Here is an 18,048-nt window from a genome sequence, read left to right as displayed (position 1 = left end):
GTCAAGAGTATCAAACGAGATGATGACAACGTACACGGGTGGCACTGGACGCTCGAACAGACGGGGAAAAAGAAAAAAATGATAGATTTTTGTCTGAATACAAGGATGGAGGTACGGTCAGATCTGCTGAAAGCAATATAGAAGATGATGACATGAAGATCATCAAAGTGGATGAGGAGGAGGGAGATATTGAGACGACAGGTCAGGAGAGGGCGAGAGGCAACTAGCAGACAATCAGATTCACTCCAGCTGTCTCAGGTGACCACAGAACAGACCTTTTCTCAGCTAATACAACATCCAAAGGAGTGATTGCTTAACTATCTTGTGTCCTTGTATGGAGGTCCGTTACAATAGCCACGATTCGATGTCGTACTAAGGTATATAGCTCCACATTCATCTCACTAACAACACTTAGTTAATCATAATAAATTGACTCACTGTGTACTCCTCGACCACCTTTCATGCTCCTTTGCAAATACACTGCTCGCTATCTCATGATCCCTGATTCTCCTACTGCTTCTCAAGTAAAGAAAACTAATGGCCCAGCGCAAAGAGGGTTCTAAACTTTTCACGATACCCCGATGAGTTCCGGGCTTCCGGAGTTTCGTTTACGCCATGTCTAAATACCTAGATAAATCTTCGGTTCGAAGGATTGTATGTGGATTGCAAAACTTCATTGCTTTCTAGTACACAAACAACCTTCTAGAACAAAAAAAGGACGGCATATACATAATTCCTCAGGTAGCCAATCCAGCAGCGTACCAAAAGCGTCACAGTCTGCCTTGCCCCTGTCCATTATCGTCAATGCCTCAACTTTCCACTGTCGACCGGAGTTGCCGAAGCTCAATCAGCCCCTGAAAGGGAAGCCGGAAGGAGTTGCGCTGGGAGTAGGAGTCGAGCTGGGAGTAGGCGTAGGTGTGATGCTTGGGAAGCCTGGGAAGCCGCCAGTAGGGGTGCCTCCGTTACCCCCAGGAGGGAAGGAAGGAGGGCCAGTCGGCTTTGGCCATCCGGGAAAGCCACCAGTGGGCTTCGGCCATGGCCACGGCCATCCGGGGAAGTCACCGAATGGCTTGTCGCGACGGTGATGAGCTTCCTCGCGCTTTTCGTAGTCTCCGCTACCACCCAGTCCGGGGAAGCCGGGGAAACCGCTGGAGCCGGATCCAGTGGGCGGGCCGGATGGAATAGGGAATGGGAACCCAGTTGGCACGCCGGACGGAATAGGGAACGGAAAACCAGTTGGAAAGCCGGTAGGTAGACCCGATGGAATAGGGAATGGGAAGCCGCTAGGGACGCCCGAAGGGATAGGGAGTGGAAAACCGCCAGACCCAGAGCCAGAGCCACCAGAGCCACCAGCTGGGAAAGGGAATGGCAGGTCGGCCTCCCTGGCAGCAGGTGCGGGCAAGGCGAGGGCACAGCCCAAAAAGCCCAATGTTGCTGCAATGGAGAGCTTCATTTTGATGTATAAAAGTGATGGTTTTGGAAGATAGAATGAAAGTAGAAGTTGTCTTCAAATGAACGTCAAGCTTGCGTTAGACAAAGCGAGCTTGGAGTCGAAGAAATCAAGGGAGACAATGCGTCTTTTTATAGATGAGAAATTCCAGCACAAACCATTGAAGAAATTGATCAAAAAAGGATGAAAAAAAGTCTATCCATCCATTTTCGAGTCAGGACAAGAAACAAGCTGGTCAGGGCTTCGGATGTAGGGTCCATGTCCGTTGCGAGACGGATTGACGGTCTGCTGTGGTGCTCCCTAGTGGAGCCACCATTGATGGAAACAACAAGAAGGGAGGTCCACAACAAAGCCGGACGGCAATGTGCTGGCCTAGGTATCACCTCCATATGTTATCATCACTCGGTAGATAGGTACCATTAGCCCTGAATGGGCGGTTCGATGATACATATTGTGAAACGCGGGCTGTTGCAGATGGCGGATACGGCTGAGACCCTGGCGAGTCGACCAGTTGCGAGGAGAGTCGAGACTCGAGGCTCAAGATCATCCTTGGCCTCAAAATTCAGAATGATCAGCCTGTACACCATGACGAATACATCTCGCAAACCATTGATGACCCCATCGGCACAATCATCCACTGGGTTCCGAAAATGATGAAGCTCCAGTAATCCATGCAAGAGGGTCAACGTGATGACCTTGCAAGTCGTTGTCCTTGTATGTGATGCCTCATCCCTGCTATTAAGTATGCCCATTTATCAGATGTGACGAATATCGTTTGAAACCCATGGAATCAAGGCCCACAGGGGTTCCGACGCCCAATCACATCACTTCTGAGCGACTTTCTCCTGGTCGGCACGACGTCTGGAGTGATGGACGGCAATAAACTTCATTCTTCCAGGTCAGCCACAGTCGAGCCAGCTCGTTAGGGCCAGGACCTCTTCGGAACGTGTCCGTAGCGTTGATCGGTTATTCAACATCCGTCGTCGCGGCACTGGTGTGACAAGTCCAAGACGGCAAAGGATCGCCAGTTGGCGACGAATGCAAAATTTCAGTCCGTGCCGCGCAAAAGAAATTCAGGTGCGAAAGATGCAGTAGTGAGTGTGATAGCCATAATTCGTGGCGATCAAGATGCCGTTCCCTGTTCCAGAGTGCCCTTTTTCACCTCAGATTGATGGAAGGGCGATGATCACAGGCGCCGGATATGGTATCTGGCCCGAGCGATGAGACAAATCTGGGCGTTGCGTTCCAGACTCAGGCAGTCAATAATTTGAGAGATAACCACCCAGAAGACACAGACACTAGCTAAAATATTGTCTGCTCTGATGGAATGCGTTGAATTGCATTACTGTGGATGATCGTTGTGGATACTTAGCTGCTCAAATTGAGGACGAACAGAAGAACTGACCGTTCAGGCCAGCAATCGTTGATGCCTGAGGCAGTCTACTCTCCAACGAAGCCAAATTGGCAGTCCTGCTGGGTTTGCTGAACAGATTCACATCTATTGAGTGTGCTGTGCTGGATAATTTGAGGAGTAAAATAACCGATATTGAATTTCCATCCTAATCATCATATTAATGCACTGTCTCGCAGCTAAGACGTCTGAACTGAGGTTGACCTTGCACTGCTTGGGTCGAGACTGATGAAGCCGCCCGTATTCCAAGAGCTGTCGTGCCGACGGCCGATCCCGAGGATCAAGCTTCATTGCTCTTAGTACAAATTCCTTGTCCTCCTGGCATATTTCATTAGCCATGGTCAGATGAAAAGGTCGCAGTGTCTCAGGAGGGCTGTTCTGCATGACCCAAACAAAAACAGCCAGTCATTGCTGGTCCGCAATCTCTTCATACAATTCTGGAAAAGGTCCAAAGCATCCATGATGCTTTATGAGAATCCCGAGGTCATACTCGTCATGGTCTGCAGGAACATCCGGTTTGAAGATGTGGAATCCATCCCGTACAGAAGGCTGATAAGCTGAATGGTAGATTGACGCTAATACTTGAGTTAGACTCTTAGACTAAGGATTAACTTGCCATTGCACCAAAAGACCAAATGTCTGTTGCAGTCCCCATTTCATTTAAAGATGTGCTTCAGGGCTTCTGAAGATAGGTGTGCCAATAGAGTCACTGTGTTATGTGTGAAGGGAGTCCATGTGAACTATGCTTCCAGAATCTACTAACAAGACATCTGTGAAACAGACATCACTGTGACTATAGTTCACTAACACATTACTCGGCTTGATATCTACATCCATCGCCATCAACCAGATTAGTGTAGTAGGATACCTTGGATAGGTCGAGCATACCAGTAGGTATAGATCCCTCATTATGCAGAACTGAAAGTGCGTCTAGCACCTTTCTTACAACACACCTCACCTCTGGGCGAGTGAGCCGTTGCTTATTCGATGCGTGAAGAGCATCATTGTCCAGGTATCCGAGTATGAGCGTAGGAGGAATAGTTGAATCTTCAAGTTCATCGATCAGCGGGCGAATACAGGGAGTTTGGTTCTGAAAACAAAGCAGAATATCTTGTTTGTTCTGTAATCAGAAGTGTCTAACACTCTTTGCCATGACTTTCTCCTGATTTTCGTTTCTGTAACTGTTATAAGCTTATTGCTTGACAGCATATGGAGGGAAGGGCGCACCTAGCAAGCCAGACGCGGTCCTGCAGTTGTCTTGTAACAGTGTACAGCCCTCTTCGCCCTTTCAAAACCAAGAAATAGTGTGGCTGCCATATGAGGATACAGGCAGACAGATGTCTTTGACTTCGTAAGGAGAGATAAATAGGAGGCAGAGATGCAATCGGTATGTAGGGATGGTGATTGTGTGTTCTAACTTGTAAGGCTGTCCTTCTGCTCTCTTCATTTCTCCGGGTTGTCGTTGCGGGCCTCGACGGTATAATATAGGGGAGGGTGACTCTCACACCCTATTTCTCAAGAGCTTTTTTCGGTAGACTTTAAATTGACTAGGTGAGAAATTTGCAAGATGATTCCACCGGATCCTAACCATTCATCCAATACACACTGTTTATATGGTGTACTGCGATTGCAGTGTACGGTGGAAGCTTTATGAAGCCAACTCTTCTACTCGCTCTCGAAGGATTTCAAAAGTTGCTCGGTTTTCTTCCCACCTGCGCATGGCGTCTTCAAATTCCTCATGCGAGACCCATCCATCTTTACCCATGACCTGCGTTCGCAGCGTGTCCAGCTCATTATACGCGTCCGCCCACGCAGTCGCCTGCCGACGGCTTTCTTCGATTTCCTCATTCGGAAATGAAATAGGGCATGGGATCTCCAATCCTCTCCGCTTCACTATTTTGCCCCATCTCTCATACGTCTGGATAAGAAGCTCTTTGAGCGGGATCGGTCCATCGAGGGTGGACCGTCCGATAAGATGGAAAATGAACGTTGTAGGGTCATCTTCGTCTCTCATGAAATCCATGGCCTTGGCAAGAAGAGGGTTGAATTTTCTTGAAGCTAATTCGTAGAATTTCTTCAACCGAACCCTGGCAAGTTTGTCCTTAGCCAGCTCTTTTTCCGTTTGTGAGAGGGTATGGAAGTCATCTGGTAACTCGGGTTGGACAGCGCCCCATGGATACTGGTCATCGCAATCGAAGACCGCAGGAAACCTTGCTTGCATGAACAGGGGAGCCGGATGCACAGACTGCCAGTCAATTATGCTTGATATTCTTGTTGGATCTGCGTCGTCAACAAATATATTATCTGAATGAAGGTCATGGTGCAGCAGGACAGGACTAGAAAGCTCCTCCGGTGGTAATATGTGAGGGAGCAGTGTTAGAAACTGTTCCAGAAGCCGGACATGTTTATCCCTTGCAATTGCTGTCTTTGAGCCTTGCCTTTTTATCGAGGTAATCTCACGGTTCGCGACAGCTGAAAGGTATTGTTGCGCGGTTTCCCCTTAACAAGCCATCAGTCCGTTATCAAATTTGAATATCAGATGAACATACAAGGACCCTGATCAATATCAAGTCCACGCTTCTGGTCTTCCCAAAAAGTCCGCTCAGTTGTTGGACCAAAGACGAACTTCTCAGTAAGCTCTTTGCCACGCGGATATGTATCCTTGTAGTATAGACTGCCATGGCTCGTAAACTGTGCGCTCATCAACTGCCTCTCAATTTCTACCATGCTTTTAACCAACCCGAAGCGCTGCACTTCAGACATGACATCCCAAACCCCGCTCAATTGGCGTCCTTTTACCCGCTGCATGAGAATATACTCGCTACCCACGGAGTTAGGCTGCAATGGAGAGCTCCAGGCCAAAACCCTAGGAACGGGGATACCAAGAACACTGCGAAGCTACCATCTCATTAGCCAATCGAAGCTGATATTCAGAGCTGATATACACACAAAATCAAGGGTCGCAACTTCACTGCCCACGCAATATTGAGAATGGCCGGCATTCGGATTCGGGATCTTTGCTAGCACTTCCTCGCCGTTCTCCATTTTCAGAGAAAATACCTTGTTGTACATTCCCTCCGGTAGCTTGGTCATCTGCATACATCTAGTACCGAGTACCTTGCCAGCAGCTTGCTGGAGAGCTAGGATGTTGAATTTGACATATCGTCTTTGCAATTGGTGCTGTTCATTGTATAGCCAGCGGCCGGACGTGTAGTGAAAGAAGGGGTTGTTTGCTTCACTCTGTGTGAGATTCGTAGAGTGTCCGAGCTTGAATGGAAGTTATAGTTGAGCTGAAACGTCTACTGAAAAGCTTATAAGCTTTGTGTTGCACTTGCATCGTGATGTTTTGAAAGTTGAAGAGAGTGGTGATGAGTGAGGTTAGACCGTTAGATATAAACATAGCTGATCACATGATACTGTTGAGGTATTCTCAACAGTGAATACAGATGTCTATATAACTACAAAGCCACTTTAACTGAGGTGCTAGTTACTACATAACTCTCATGAGGTCAACAATCTGGTCTCTCAAGATAAAGAGCTTGATATCTTCCTAACCTCTGATTATCAGGTTATATCAGAATGAAAGCAACTACTATCCTCCAATTCTTGCCAACCGCTAATAAGCATAGAAATTGATCGCCTCCGAGTCCATAGCCCGGATGCGCCGATTCGCCCGCATGAGAATCCACCGCAGCACCCAAGCAGTCGCTATCACACCCGCTGAGAACCCAATGCTGCAGTACATGGCCTTGGAGAAGCGCGGCGCATCCGAATCCGGCCAGAGATAGGGCGTGTACACGCTCGCCAGATTCCCTAATGTGTTGGTGATGGCGATAGCCACGGCCTTCTTCTCGTCGGTTTGCCCTAGCGTCGCTGCCGTCCAGGCGAGGTTGATATTGTTGACGCCGTAGGTTGCCCCCACGAAGAGAATCATGGCGAAGTAGCGGGCTGTGATGTTGAGGGTGCTGCAGGCTACGGCGAACCCAATAATTGCTAGCAGCTTGGAGAGGGTAATGTGCCAGGTGCGTTCGTTGAAGTGGCCGGAGGACCAGGAGACGATTACGGAGGCGAATGTGGCCACAAGGTACGGGGGACAGGTGAGGACGAGGGTGATGGTCGAGTTAAACCCGAGGGTTTTGACGACAGTTGGCATAAAATTCTTGAAGCCGTTGGCGGACAGGTGGAGATTGCACTGGAGGGCAAACAGCCAGGTGCGGTAGTCGGTGCATGCTTCGCGAAGGCCCTTCCATGTGCTCGTGCGGTTCTCTTTCTGCGTGGTGTCACGGGCGATCCGGTCGTACGCCATCTGGCGCTCCTCTGGGCTCAGCCACCGAGTCTTCAGCGGCGAGTTGGGAAGCAGGAAGAACGCGGCAATGGCCACGGCGAACGTGGCCACGCCTTGGATGAGAAACAGCCATCTCCAGCCGGCCAGGCCGTGGACACCGTCTAGTCCGGCAAAGACGCCCGCGGCGATGAGTCCGGAGAATGAACTTGCCAGCATATTTCCTGTGTATAGGACGGCCATGCGGGTGGTGGCTTCTTTGCGGTTATAGAACAGACTGATCATGAAGAGCGCCCCCGGATAGAAGGGGGCCTCGACGATCCCAAGCAAGAGCCGACATACGAGCATGCCATGGTAGTCTTTGACAAGGCAGGTGAGGGTAGAGATAATCGCCCACCCCATCATGAACCCGGCCATGTACCACGATGGCCGGACACGGTTGAGGAGCATGTTGGACGGGACCTGGCCTAAGAGGTAACTGGACTCGTCAACGTTCGCCTCTTTCTTGAGAGGAGATATGCCCACCCGACAAAGAGGATGCTCACGCAGGTGCTGTACTGCGTTCCGTGAAGATGCAGGTCTTTGGACAGGTTGTTGAGCTTGCCATTGACCATGGCGTTTCGGTCGAGGAAGTTGAGAAAGTACATCAGCCAGAGAATGGGCTGCCTCTGTCAGCAAGATCAGGTAGCATACTGATGCATAAACCGACCATCATGTATAGATCAATCTTTTTCACAAGAGCAATCTCTCTGGGGTCGGTTTTGGCGGCGGAGCCAAACTTGTCATACTGAGGAGTCGGCTTCAGCACCTCGTCACAGTGGTCGATGTGCTCGGCCTGCCCTTCGGCTTTGTTACTCATGGTGATAGTGATTCAGTGCTGTCAAAATCTGGCGATATGCCCCATAAGAAGAGAGCATGGCATCTCCTGATCGCTTTTATATCTTCGTTCAAGCAGGTCTTGGCTCCCCGCTGATCTGGGGTATGCATATCCCACGGGGTATCCAGAGTAGGCACATGGCCGATAGCATGCATATCCGGGGCCAAGAGAGGAACAATGGAATGCGGGGATGCCAAGGGCTTATACGAGTGCTGTCAAGCTTGTACACATTGATATCAAGGAGATCCAAAGGGCTTAATCGATTATCCGAATTGATATCCGTGTGAATCCATATCCGTCGGAAAAGATACAGCAATCGTCGCAGCTCGAGGAATAGAGGCTATCGGAGAAATTATTACTACCTTATTGTTGTGATATCTGATTGGAGCAATCTTGCCAACCATATCCCAGTAAGCTAAAAGGCGTATGGGCTGTCCAAGAACCGCAGAGCCAGTTACTGTAGATGTATGTTTAATGGCAAGAACTGTGAAACATCCGCTGGATGTATTCACTGGATATACACCATCTACCGAGTATTCTATTTACAATTACTTTGCCTGCATCTTCTGCTGTCTAGCCCACTCCAACGCACTCTGCCTGACCGATTCCTCGCCCACCTCCCCGAAGATATCGACTCCCAGTCTAGCCGGGAAATTCATCCGCTGGTGGCGGTCCAACGCCTGGATTCTCTCGAATGCATGTTCGGGTAAGACGAACACTATCTTGTCAGTAGTGTACCTTCATCTAGTTTAGTTGACGCTTACCCTCGAAATTAGTTTTAATTCTCTCCGCGGTCACTGACTTGGGCACGACCGACGTCCCGCGCTGAATGGCCCAGCTGATCAACACCTGCGCGGGTGTTTTGCCTAGCTCTTTGGCGACCTGAATAACGGTTGGGTCATCGACAGCCCTGGATCGTTAGCTGTGGGTATTGTGTGGTTGTAGGATACTCACCGAGGGATGTTGTAGATATTATTCCCCAGAGGCGAGTAAGCGGTTATCACGGTTCCCTACTCCGTTATTAATGTACACTCCATGCTTGCAAGATGCAGACACACCTGTTGCTTGGACCACTCGAGCAAATCCCTCTGCTGGAGATAGGGATGCGCTTCGATCTGGTTAACGGCGGGGTGAATACGAGCCCTACGTACTGCAATCAGCTCCTTCATCTCGACAAAAAGGTAAGGAAACATACGTAGTCATCAGCTCCTCAATCCTCTGCCGAGTGAAATTGCTCACTCCAATGGAGCGCACTTTTCCCTTCTCCACGAGCTTCTCCATCGCAGCCCAGGTATCCTTGATCGGAACGTCGATGACATCGACCAGCCCGGTCTCAGCATCCACAGGCTGAATTGTCGTTGTCGAATACCGAAATGAAATCGGCCAATGAATTAGATAGAGATTTATATAGCCAACTTGAAGATCGCGGAGTGTTTGATCGAGTGCCTCCTCGACGTGTTCGGGTTCGTGGTGAGTGTTCCATAATTTACTGGTGATCTAGCAATAGCAGTCAGCGTAGTCAGGGGTAATTGTGACGGTCGACATACGAAGATCTCTTCTCGGGGAACACCAGACAATCTAATTCCCTCTCCGACTTCTTTCTCATTGCCGTAGACGGCTGCAGCGTCAATGTGGCGGTATCCGGCTTTTAACGCTGTGCAGACGGCCTCTTTGACCTCGTTGGGCTTGGACTGCCATGTTCCCAGGCCAATGGCTGGGATGCTATGGCCTGTTTTTAGGGGGTAGGACGTAGGTAGAGCCATTTTACTTTTTCCACGACTCAGAAAATGGTGGCTTTTAGATGATTATGAGGGGATTATATAGTAGGTAATATCCGATGGAGATGGTGCTTTTCCGGAGTGAAATCCGAGGGATTTCCGGCGGGAATCTCATGGACCAACATTAGGAGGATTAACATACATGTCGCTGCATATCATTTCTACTAGTTAGAAACGATTGTTTGAATACATGCAACGAATCCCCGCCCTTCTGACTGTGCAATATCAGACATGCTTCACCCCAATATGACATAGGGCTCACTCTGGCCGGCAGTACTATGCAAGAATCAGCCATGCTCTTCACAACGCGAATCACATTGTACTCACCGCCGCATCTGCAACATGGATCTCGTACACACTCAGTCCAGAGCAGCAGAATCTTCCCTTGGCGGGCCGAAGACTGTATCACATAGGTCACCTTTTCAAAGGCAAGTGTCCGAGGGGATCTAAGGACTGGGTTGTAGCCAGTGCCATAGCAGTGAGAGGCAAGAAGGTAATCAACTTCATTCTGCTGTGCTATGTTAGCATCTCCGTGACATATAGAGACATCGAGATCTTCTCGAAGTATGATAGTCGACATGAATGCTTGAAAGGTTGTCTCAAAAAAATCAGTCACTTTATACCCCTCGACCATTCCTGAAGAAGTTTGGAATTGGAAGAAAGGCACTCCCAGAACTCAAGGCCATTCCGCATGCTAACGTCTCCGTATAGTAAGGCTAATATCAGATGGAGGGTGCTTTCCGAATGATATCCAAGGGGCTTTCCAGTGGGAATGTCTACGAATTGATGGAGTGAATAAACTACTTGTAGAGACAATCAAGACAACCATATTAACCCCTGAGAAACTCATTATCAGAGTAAATAATCAAGATATGTAGCATCAACTATACAGAGATCAATAGAATGCAGCCAATAAGATATGACAATCTTATCAATCACTGCATCTAAGATCACACAACCTGATTGGCTGCCTCCTGAGTCCTGCATCTACTCTATCGGTGATGTCCTCTATAAATCATTGCTTGTTGGTGTAGTATACAGACACAGCTAATATCTACTAGTATGTACCTAATCTTTGTCTCAGAACAGTGTAAATGGAGACGGAGGGTATCAAGGCCAACAGCGACGGACCTGGTTTCCGATGATCAACCCGATGTAGGTGCAAGTGTGTGGATAAAAAGTAGATACCTATAGCTTCAGTAGATGGATACCCGATCTCTCAGGCATAACATACACTATACCTCTCAATGTACTGATCATTATGACACCACAAGGACTTGACTCTTGACATCAAGACAATCCTCGCAACAACATTCACACTATTATCCACACGATGATCCTCACAACAATCCTCATAATCCTCCTCACAATAATTCTTCAACCACAAACAATGGAACCCGGCAAACTCCTCGCCGACCTCAAAAAGCGCTACGAGCACTCCCAAATCCAAAAAGCCCGCGCCGAGCTCAAAGAAAAAGCCACCGCGGACGCCACCGCCGCCCCCGACCACTCCAAAACCTACAAAGACTGGATAGCAAAGTACCACAAAGAACAAAGCAAAGGGTTTGCAATCCTCCAGCGCATCAACGCCCTGCGGAGCCTCAACGCCAACCAGACAACAAGACCAGATAGCAAGAGCAAGAGCGAGAGCGCCGATCCACCGCCCTACAGCAGCACAACCCTCGACGAGATGATCTCCGCGCTGAAGCGTCTATACCGCGAGCATCTCGAGACGCTGCAGAGTTTCCTGGCGGCGCCTCCGACGGGAGGCCGGGCGGGCGACTACCATGAGTTTGAGTTCCTGCGGGTTACGCATAACGAGAAGGGGCAGACGCTGGCGTGGGAGGAGCACCAGTATACCTGTGCGATGCGTGGGGGATGCTGTGGGCGCCGGTGTGGGTGTTGCAGTCTGCCTCTGCGGGAACTGTTTATTCCGTTGGCTAATGGGAAGAGGAAGCAGGGAGGTGTGTATGGGCATTGCACGGCGGAGTGTCTCTGCTGTAATTTGTTTTATGGGTGCTATAAGCCTGATTCTCGGTTGCCGGAGATTGATCCTGCTTTGCTTAAGGCTGTTGGATGATTCCTGTACCCAACAATAGATGTATTTGCTTGTTATAGACATGCTGGACAAATGCTCTTGCTATACAGGTGAAAGGTGAAATGAACTAGCTACACACGTTCAGCAACGCCACCGTAGGATCATGGTCGCTCGCCTGGTCATCGTACGAAACCCAGGTGTTGACGTGCAGATGATGCATCTCGGCTCCCTTTGCCAGCGCCGGGCTCACAAACATGTGGTCCAGCTGTTGGCAGTTCATATCGTACAGATACGTGTACCGCTCCGTAGCTGCAATACCAGCGACCTCGTCGAGATCCTTCAACCCGGATTCAGCCAGGAAAGTTTCAATCGGCTGTGCAAAGGCGAATTCGTTGAAGTCGCCGGAAGCAATGATCTTGGCGCTGGAGTCTTCGGCCAGGATGGACGATGTAAATTCCTTTTCTCATTAGTAGTGTTCAAGGTTAGAAAATGAGGACAACATACAGCAACGAGCTTGGCCTGCGCCTTGCGCGTGGCAACGCCCCCGTTCACCGGCGGCCGGGCATCGCCCTCAATCGATGATCCACCGCCCTTACTGGTGAAGTGCACATTCACCGTGAAGAACTTGTTCTTGCCGTCGAGCGTTTCCCAGGCTGCGGCTAGCGGCTTGCGACTGTCCTCCCACGCGTCGTTGGACGGGTCGATCAGGCCAGGGTTGAACTTGAGTTCGGCGCCGGGGAGGACCTCATTGACATCAGTGTTGGAGCCGGGGTTGGCGTTGCGCAGGCGAATCACGGACGGATCATACAGGTAGCCGACGCGGATGTTCCCGCCTGGCTGGCCGCCGTCTTCCTTGTTGACCGGGGCAATATCGACAAACGAGTACTCGATGCCGCCTTGGTCGGCGATGGACTGCACGAGGGTCGAGAGCGTCTTGTTGGCGGATACCACTGGCGCATGCATTAGCTGATAGTCACAGTCAGGCAGAGAGGAAGCATACCGCCGTCATCAGTCGGCCCGTTATCATCCTGGATTTCCTGCAGAAAAACCAGCGTCGGACTCTTCAGGTACTGCGCAATGTGCTGCGCGATCTTGGGCAGCGTCGTCGAGTTGGGAGCGAGGTTATTGACATTGTACGAGCCAACCGTCACACCGCCGCATGTTCCAGCCGACTCCAAATCCGTAGGAGCAGCAGCCGTCGTGTTCGACCCGGTAACAGTCAAGGCAGTCAGGGGCAGCAGCGCATAGTACCCGTACGCCGTCGTGATAACGCCTGTGATATCCCCAATCGAATCGCCCAGCTTGGTATCGGTAGGATTCTTACTACCATCCAGCGGCGACCCAACAATGACAGCCTCGGGGTTCGAATCTAGATACACTCATCAGCCTCGCCCAGCTTCATAGCATAAAATATCTGAAGAGAATGCATACCCTTCTCCCGCATCGTCAACCCACCCCTCTCATTCTCCCCACTCACCTCCCAATCCCCGAGCACCCATGTATCCCCATAGGAGTTCGGCCTCGAAATCGCCCTTACATTCGACACCCTCACCAACTCCCCGCTCAAACTCTCCCAAAAGTCCATCCCGTACTTCCCCGGCCTTAGCACCGGATTCGTCTTGCTGATTGTGCTCATATTATTCGGCACAGCAAGCACATCCCCGCCGTCCAGCGCGGAGAACTGCTCCGTAGGCGGGGCCCGGCCGCCCTTGCCTACCACCACGGGCACGACGGCATTCCCGCTCGAGACGACGGAGATGGCAGATGGCGAGGTGAGTTCCGTTAGATATACGTATGAGGCCGAGGAGCGGTACTCGGAGACTTTCCCCGAAAGGGAGATGATGTCGCCGACGGAGACTTTGGAGACGGTGGTGCTGCCGTAGACGTAGATGGATTCCGAGGTGGCGTCGTCGTCGTCTGGGGTTGTTGACCGTAGATAAAAGCCGGAGGGACCCTTGGCTGTTACCAGGCCTTGGATGTTGGAGACGGTTTTGCCGGCGTAGGGCGAGAGGTATTTGTTTCCGTTGATTTGGCTGATGGTGAGGGCGGATGTTGAGGAAACGAGCGCCGAGACGCAGAGGAAGAGGGAGGTTGCTTTTATCTTCATTTTATTGAATTCCACAGAAGTTTCCTCCTTTTGGAAAGATTGTGGAGGATCGAGACTTGAGACTGGCGCATGTTTTATACTCGGAATCGTGAGGGGTCAATTGCCGGCGCAGTCCGGAGCAGTTGTCTTGGATACAGATATTAAACTCGACTATCGTCAGGAGAGAGGTAGATTAATTCCAGGACAATCTAAATATCCCGGCCATTTGCACCAGTAACAGTCGCTGATGAAGTCCACGTTGTAGAGCCAAGCTGCAGCCAAGCACGCTAATGAGGCCTACAACATCACCTAGTCTACAGCATGTTCACGGCGATAGGATTGAGAGAGACTGCTGGGACCTGAAGATCATTCCGAGTCTAGCATGTGACAAGACTGGCAGAATTGTGGCTGATATACATCGCTAAGTAAATACATCCGTTGCGTATCGCTCCTTTGTCTTCAGATTATCCAAGAACTGCTCCGCCGCAGCATCCTCGTCATCCTCTGCAGGGACTTCCTCGCCACGTTCCCGTGCCTCCTGTCGCAATTGGCGTCTCCTCTCCAGGTAAATGTCCTTGCAGGCCTGGCGCACCCCGTTCCCTACGCCCGTGCTGCCACACACATAGATCCGAGCGCCCTGGTCAAACAGACTGACCAATTCTTCACGGTCCTCCAGCATCAGATCCTGCACATGACGGCCCTTGGACCCGTCCTCGGGCCGGCTGTACGCCCACCTCACGTCCACAGCGCCAAGTTGAGCCCACTCGGCAAGCTCGGCTGCGTGGATGTCATCCTTGCCCTTAGTCCGGCAGCCCACGTACAGTATAGCTTTGGCGGGCTGTTCAACCTCGGGAAGCTGGCCATCAGCTCCGACCGAGCTGCGTCTGCCCCGGATCTTCTCGGCGCGGTCCATGATAAACCCGCGGAAGGGCGCAAGTCCGCTTCCCGCGCACGCCATAATCATTGGCGCCTTCAGATCCATCGGCGGCTTGAAGCCGGAATGAGACGGCCGCACGGCGATGTGGGCACGCTCGCCCGGCTTCAGCTCGGACAAGTAGGTGGAGGCGACTCCCATGTACTGCTCAGCTTCCGCTCGCTCGGCCGGCGGCAACGATGCCGCCGCCAGAGACGGCGCGTTGAGCACAGAAAACGTAATCGAGCATTCGGAGGGATCCGCCAGGGGAGAAGAGGAGATGGAGTATTGACGCACCCGCATGGGTGGGAGCATGGCCAAGAAATCACCAACGGGCAGCTTGATTGAAGGGTACCGGATCAGCAAATCCAAGGGACTCATCCGTTTCTTGACGATTTCCTCGGTGAATCGGGTGGGACTGGACGCGAGATAGCGTAGCTCAGCTTGCACGTCGGCGTCGGTGACGGCGGCGTCTGCCAGTGCGGTCAGGTCGCGCTTAGAGGCCGGCTGAGAGAGTTCCACATAGGTGGAGAGGAGTTCAAAAGCCGAAATGGGCGTGTCGAGGGGAATCGAGGTGGAGCCTTTGGGGGCATGGCTCGGTTTGCGGATTGTGAGCATGGCATCCCAGGGAAGATCGAAACGTCGAATGGCCCGGCGGACGACGCTGCTCGGGTTCACGGGCAGCACAGCCAAGTAGTCCCCACATCGGTAGCTCATATCCGAAGGCAGTTTGAATCGAATCATTCTCTTAGCCGGGACGTCGGGTGCTGAAAGCAACTGGTTGTCAACCACGAATCCCTCCTGGAGCTGAAGACCAAGGGTCGAGGCGCGCATTCCCGTACTGACTTCTACCTGGAGACTGGACGACGATTTAGGCTCGTCGGACTTTCCACCTCCAAACTTGGATGTGATTGCAGGCCAGAAGGCGGACTCGCCCCATGAGTCAAAGTCGGTGAACATGTCCGAGTTGGCGGCATCGGCTAGCCCAATATCACACAACCGGTTTCCTCCATGCTCCGCGACGAGCTGATTGACCGCTTTGGGGATGCGATGGAAGGTAGCCTGCCAATCGTCTACCTAAACTTAGCAACTGTATAGTTCAGGTCATAGCCTGAAGGGGAAGATAGGTAACTCACGATGACCACAGCCAAACACGGCATAATTAACACCCTCGAGCTCATTTTCCTTCAAGGCGCTGAGCCATTCGAAAAAGTGAGCAGCGTTATCGGGCGGTTGACCTTCGTATGATGCCGTAATGAACACCACCGGTTCGTCTTTCGGAACATTTTGCATGGCGGAATCCAGGGACTGGACGTCGGCAGCAAATCCATATCCCACGGCATCGTCGGCCAATCTGCGCGCAAACGTCTCGCACGTTCCTGTGTTGCTTCCAAAGAAGATGTGCATCGGCTTGAGCTGACCAGGCGGAGGAGCGGCTTGCTTGCGAACCCTGCTCGCGGCTCCCGAGCTCTCAGGCGGCGCACTGTCCGCGGTGCCGCTCAGGGCGATGCCGAGTTTGGTAGCATCCAGTCCATGCCTCAGAGTTGCTCTCATATGGAAGTCCTTTGGTTTGACGGTGAGCGTCTGCTTTATGTGAAGATCGTAGCTGGGATCGTCCATCTGAAAGTTAAAGTTCTGCAGCAGGATAGCCACTACCAGCAAAGCTTCCTGCCAGGCGAAAGGGCGGCCGATGCAGGCACGCATCCCGTTGCCGAACGGCTTCCAGGCGTTCTTGGGAAGCTTTTCAAAGTTCTCGTCCAGCATTCGCTCCGGCTTGAACTCTTCTGCATCGGGCCCATAGACCTGGGGGTCGCGGTGCAGTTTGTCCAGGATGATCACAATGGGCTCATCCTTGTTCAATATATACTTGCCACCTCCCAGGGTAACGGGGTCCTCCTTGTTTTTCTCGGGGTGTGCATGTACAGCAATCAGAGGGGCTGTAGACCTCAGACGCAGCGTCTCCCGCATCACAGCATTGAGATACGGCAACTTGGACATATCCTCCACAGTGATCTTCCGCCGTCCAATGACAGAGTCAACCTCTTCTTGCGCTTTCTTGTATGCATGGGGGGTTTTCAGCAGGTAGTAGAATAGGAAGGAGAGCAGGCCGGATGTCGTTTCGTGACCTAGTATCGTCAGCTAGAGCGTTAGAAGTAAATTGGTACAGGACATACCAGCAATCAGGAATGTGATCATATTGTCAATGATCGACTCATCGGTCAAGCCCTTGCCAGTCTTGGGATCACGCCCCAAGATCAGCGCATTCAAGAGATCCTTCTTATCCTCGGGATTCTTCCTCCGCGCTTCAACCAATTCCTGCGCTAGGTTCCGTAGAAAGGTAATGTCGTTCCAATACTTGGCATTCTCACTCGTGGGCAGATTGTTGAGCAGCGCGGGTCGGCGAGCCCGGTCACCGGATCCTTGCAACAGGCCCACCATGGCCTCGACAAAAGGATGCATCTCTTCGTGGTAGAAAGAATTGAAACGGGTTCCCATCGCGCAAAGGGCAATGGTGTCCAAGGTCAATCGGGTGAAATCATCGGTCACCATAATCGGAACGGTCGGTCCTTGTCGCGCCCATTTCATGACGAGCTGCGTCGCGATATCGTACATTTCTGACTGTCATGTCAGAGAAGCACAAGCCACGGTTGATCAGGCACCATACCGTCAAACATGCCTCGAATGGACAGAGGTCCAAAGGCCGGCACGAGCACACGATGGGCAATCGCCCAGTTTTCCTCCCCGGGGAAATTGGCCGTGAACAAGCCATCGTGAACTCCGTTTCGAATCTGATTCAACCCCGCTGTGACGACCTTGGTGAATCGCTCTTCGTTGCAGACTTCATCGACGAGTTCGTGGGTGCTGACGAATACTCTGGACCAGCCAAACGTTGTCAGTCGGTAGATAGGGCCTTGTGAAGGTTAGCTGGAGAGAAATCGGGAAGGTTAAGCCATGACGACGAACCATATTGATCGGCCATCAGATTAATACTTCTCAGAGGCACCTCTTGCTCGATATCATAAATGTTTCCCAGCAGAGGCACTCCTCTGGGCCCTGGAATGGGGACCGTCTTCGACTCGCTCATGGTGCGTGAGGTATCACAAAAACTTCGGAATCATGGGAGTAAACTGAAACGTCACTGATAGTCTCAGATTTGATGAAATTCCTATACAAGCTGGTTTGGAAAATGGATAAAAGTCAAGACATGGTGGC

The 18,048-nt window shown here is 51.3% G+C and overlaps 7 protein-coding genes across 7 annotated transcripts, besides 1 other annotated feature; 1 reads left to right on the top strand and 6 right to left on the bottom strand.

Moving 5' to 3' along the window:
- Nucleotides 1–847: 847 nt before the first annotated feature.
- NFIA_067990 (extracellular proline-rich protein) lies at nt 848–1,453 on the bottom strand (the record flags this gene model as incomplete). Its single annotated transcript, XM_001263526.1, has 1 exon — nt 848–1,453. The coding sequence occupies one exon, from the start codon at nt 1,451–1,453 to the stop codon at nt 848–850; it is 606 nt and encodes a 201-aa protein (XP_001263527.1).
- Nucleotides 1,173–1,240: a microsatellite.
- Nucleotides 1,454–4,509: 3,056 nt separating the features above from the next.
- On the bottom strand, nt 4,510–5,906 carry NFIA_067980 (phosphotransferase family protein; the record flags this gene model as incomplete). Its single annotated transcript, XM_001263525.1, has 3 exons — nt 4,510–5,360; nt 5,411–5,759; nt 5,811–5,906. The coding sequence occupies 3 exons, from the start codon at nt 5,904–5,906 to the stop codon at nt 4,510–4,512; spliced, it is 1,296 nt and encodes a 431-aa protein (XP_001263526.1).
- Nucleotides 5,907–6,477: 571 nt separating this feature from the next.
- Nucleotides 6,478–8,002, bottom strand: NFIA_067970 (putative MFS transporter; the record flags this gene model as incomplete). The annotated part of the gene is made up of 3 exons (XM_001263524.1): nt 6,478–7,621; nt 7,669–7,805; nt 7,853–8,002. The coding sequence occupies 3 exons, from the start codon at nt 8,000–8,002 to the stop codon at nt 6,478–6,480; spliced, it is 1,431 nt and encodes a 476-aa protein (XP_001263525.1).
- Nucleotides 8,003–8,568: 566 nt separating this feature from the next.
- NFIA_067960 (aldo/keto reductase) lies at nt 8,569–9,783 on the bottom strand (the record flags this gene model as incomplete). Its single annotated transcript, XM_001263523.1, has 6 exons — nt 8,569–8,738; nt 8,785–8,930; nt 8,975–9,030; nt 9,079–9,163; nt 9,216–9,517; nt 9,568–9,783. The coding sequence occupies 6 exons, from the start codon at nt 9,781–9,783 to the stop codon at nt 8,569–8,571; spliced, it is 975 nt and encodes a 324-aa protein (XP_001263524.1).
- Nucleotides 9,784–11,188: 1,405 nt separating this feature from the next.
- On the top strand, nt 11,189–11,878 carry NFIA_067950 (uncharacterized protein; the record flags this gene model as incomplete). The annotated part of the gene is made up of 1 exon (XM_001263522.1): nt 11,189–11,878. The coding sequence occupies one exon, from the start codon at nt 11,189–11,191 to the stop codon at nt 11,876–11,878; it is 690 nt and encodes a 229-aa protein (XP_001263523.1).
- Nucleotides 11,879–11,963: 85 nt separating this feature from the next.
- Nucleotides 11,964–13,943, bottom strand: NFIA_067940 (endonuclease/exonuclease/phosphatase family protein; the record flags this gene model as incomplete). Its single annotated transcript, XM_001263521.1, has 4 exons — nt 11,964–12,293; nt 12,341–12,786; nt 12,837–13,205; nt 13,268–13,943. The coding sequence occupies 4 exons, from the start codon at nt 13,941–13,943 to the stop codon at nt 11,964–11,966; spliced, it is 1,821 nt and encodes a 606-aa protein (XP_001263522.1).
- Nucleotides 13,944–14,343: 400 nt separating this feature from the next.
- Nucleotides 14,344–17,920, bottom strand: NFIA_067930 (bifunctional cytochrome P450/NADPH--P450 reductase; the record flags this gene model as incomplete). The annotated part of the gene is made up of 5 exons (XM_001263520.1): nt 14,344–15,908; nt 15,972–16,961; nt 17,010–17,450; nt 17,501–17,746; nt 17,800–17,920. The coding sequence occupies 5 exons, from the start codon at nt 17,918–17,920 to the stop codon at nt 14,344–14,346; spliced, it is 3,363 nt and encodes a 1,120-aa protein (XP_001263521.1).
- Between the last annotated feature and the right edge of the window lie 128 nt (nt 17,921–18,048).

Source organism: Aspergillus fischeri, genomic scaffold, assembly GCF_000149645.3.
Source record: "Aspergillus fischeri NRRL 181 1099437636252 genomic scaffold, whole genome shotgun sequence".
Taxonomy (NCBI): domain Eukaryota; kingdom Fungi; phylum Ascomycota; class Eurotiomycetes; order Eurotiales; family Aspergillaceae; genus Aspergillus; species Aspergillus fischeri.
The sequence above is the reverse complement of the archived record's forward strand: the minus strand, read 5'-3'. Positions and strand labels throughout refer to the sequence as shown.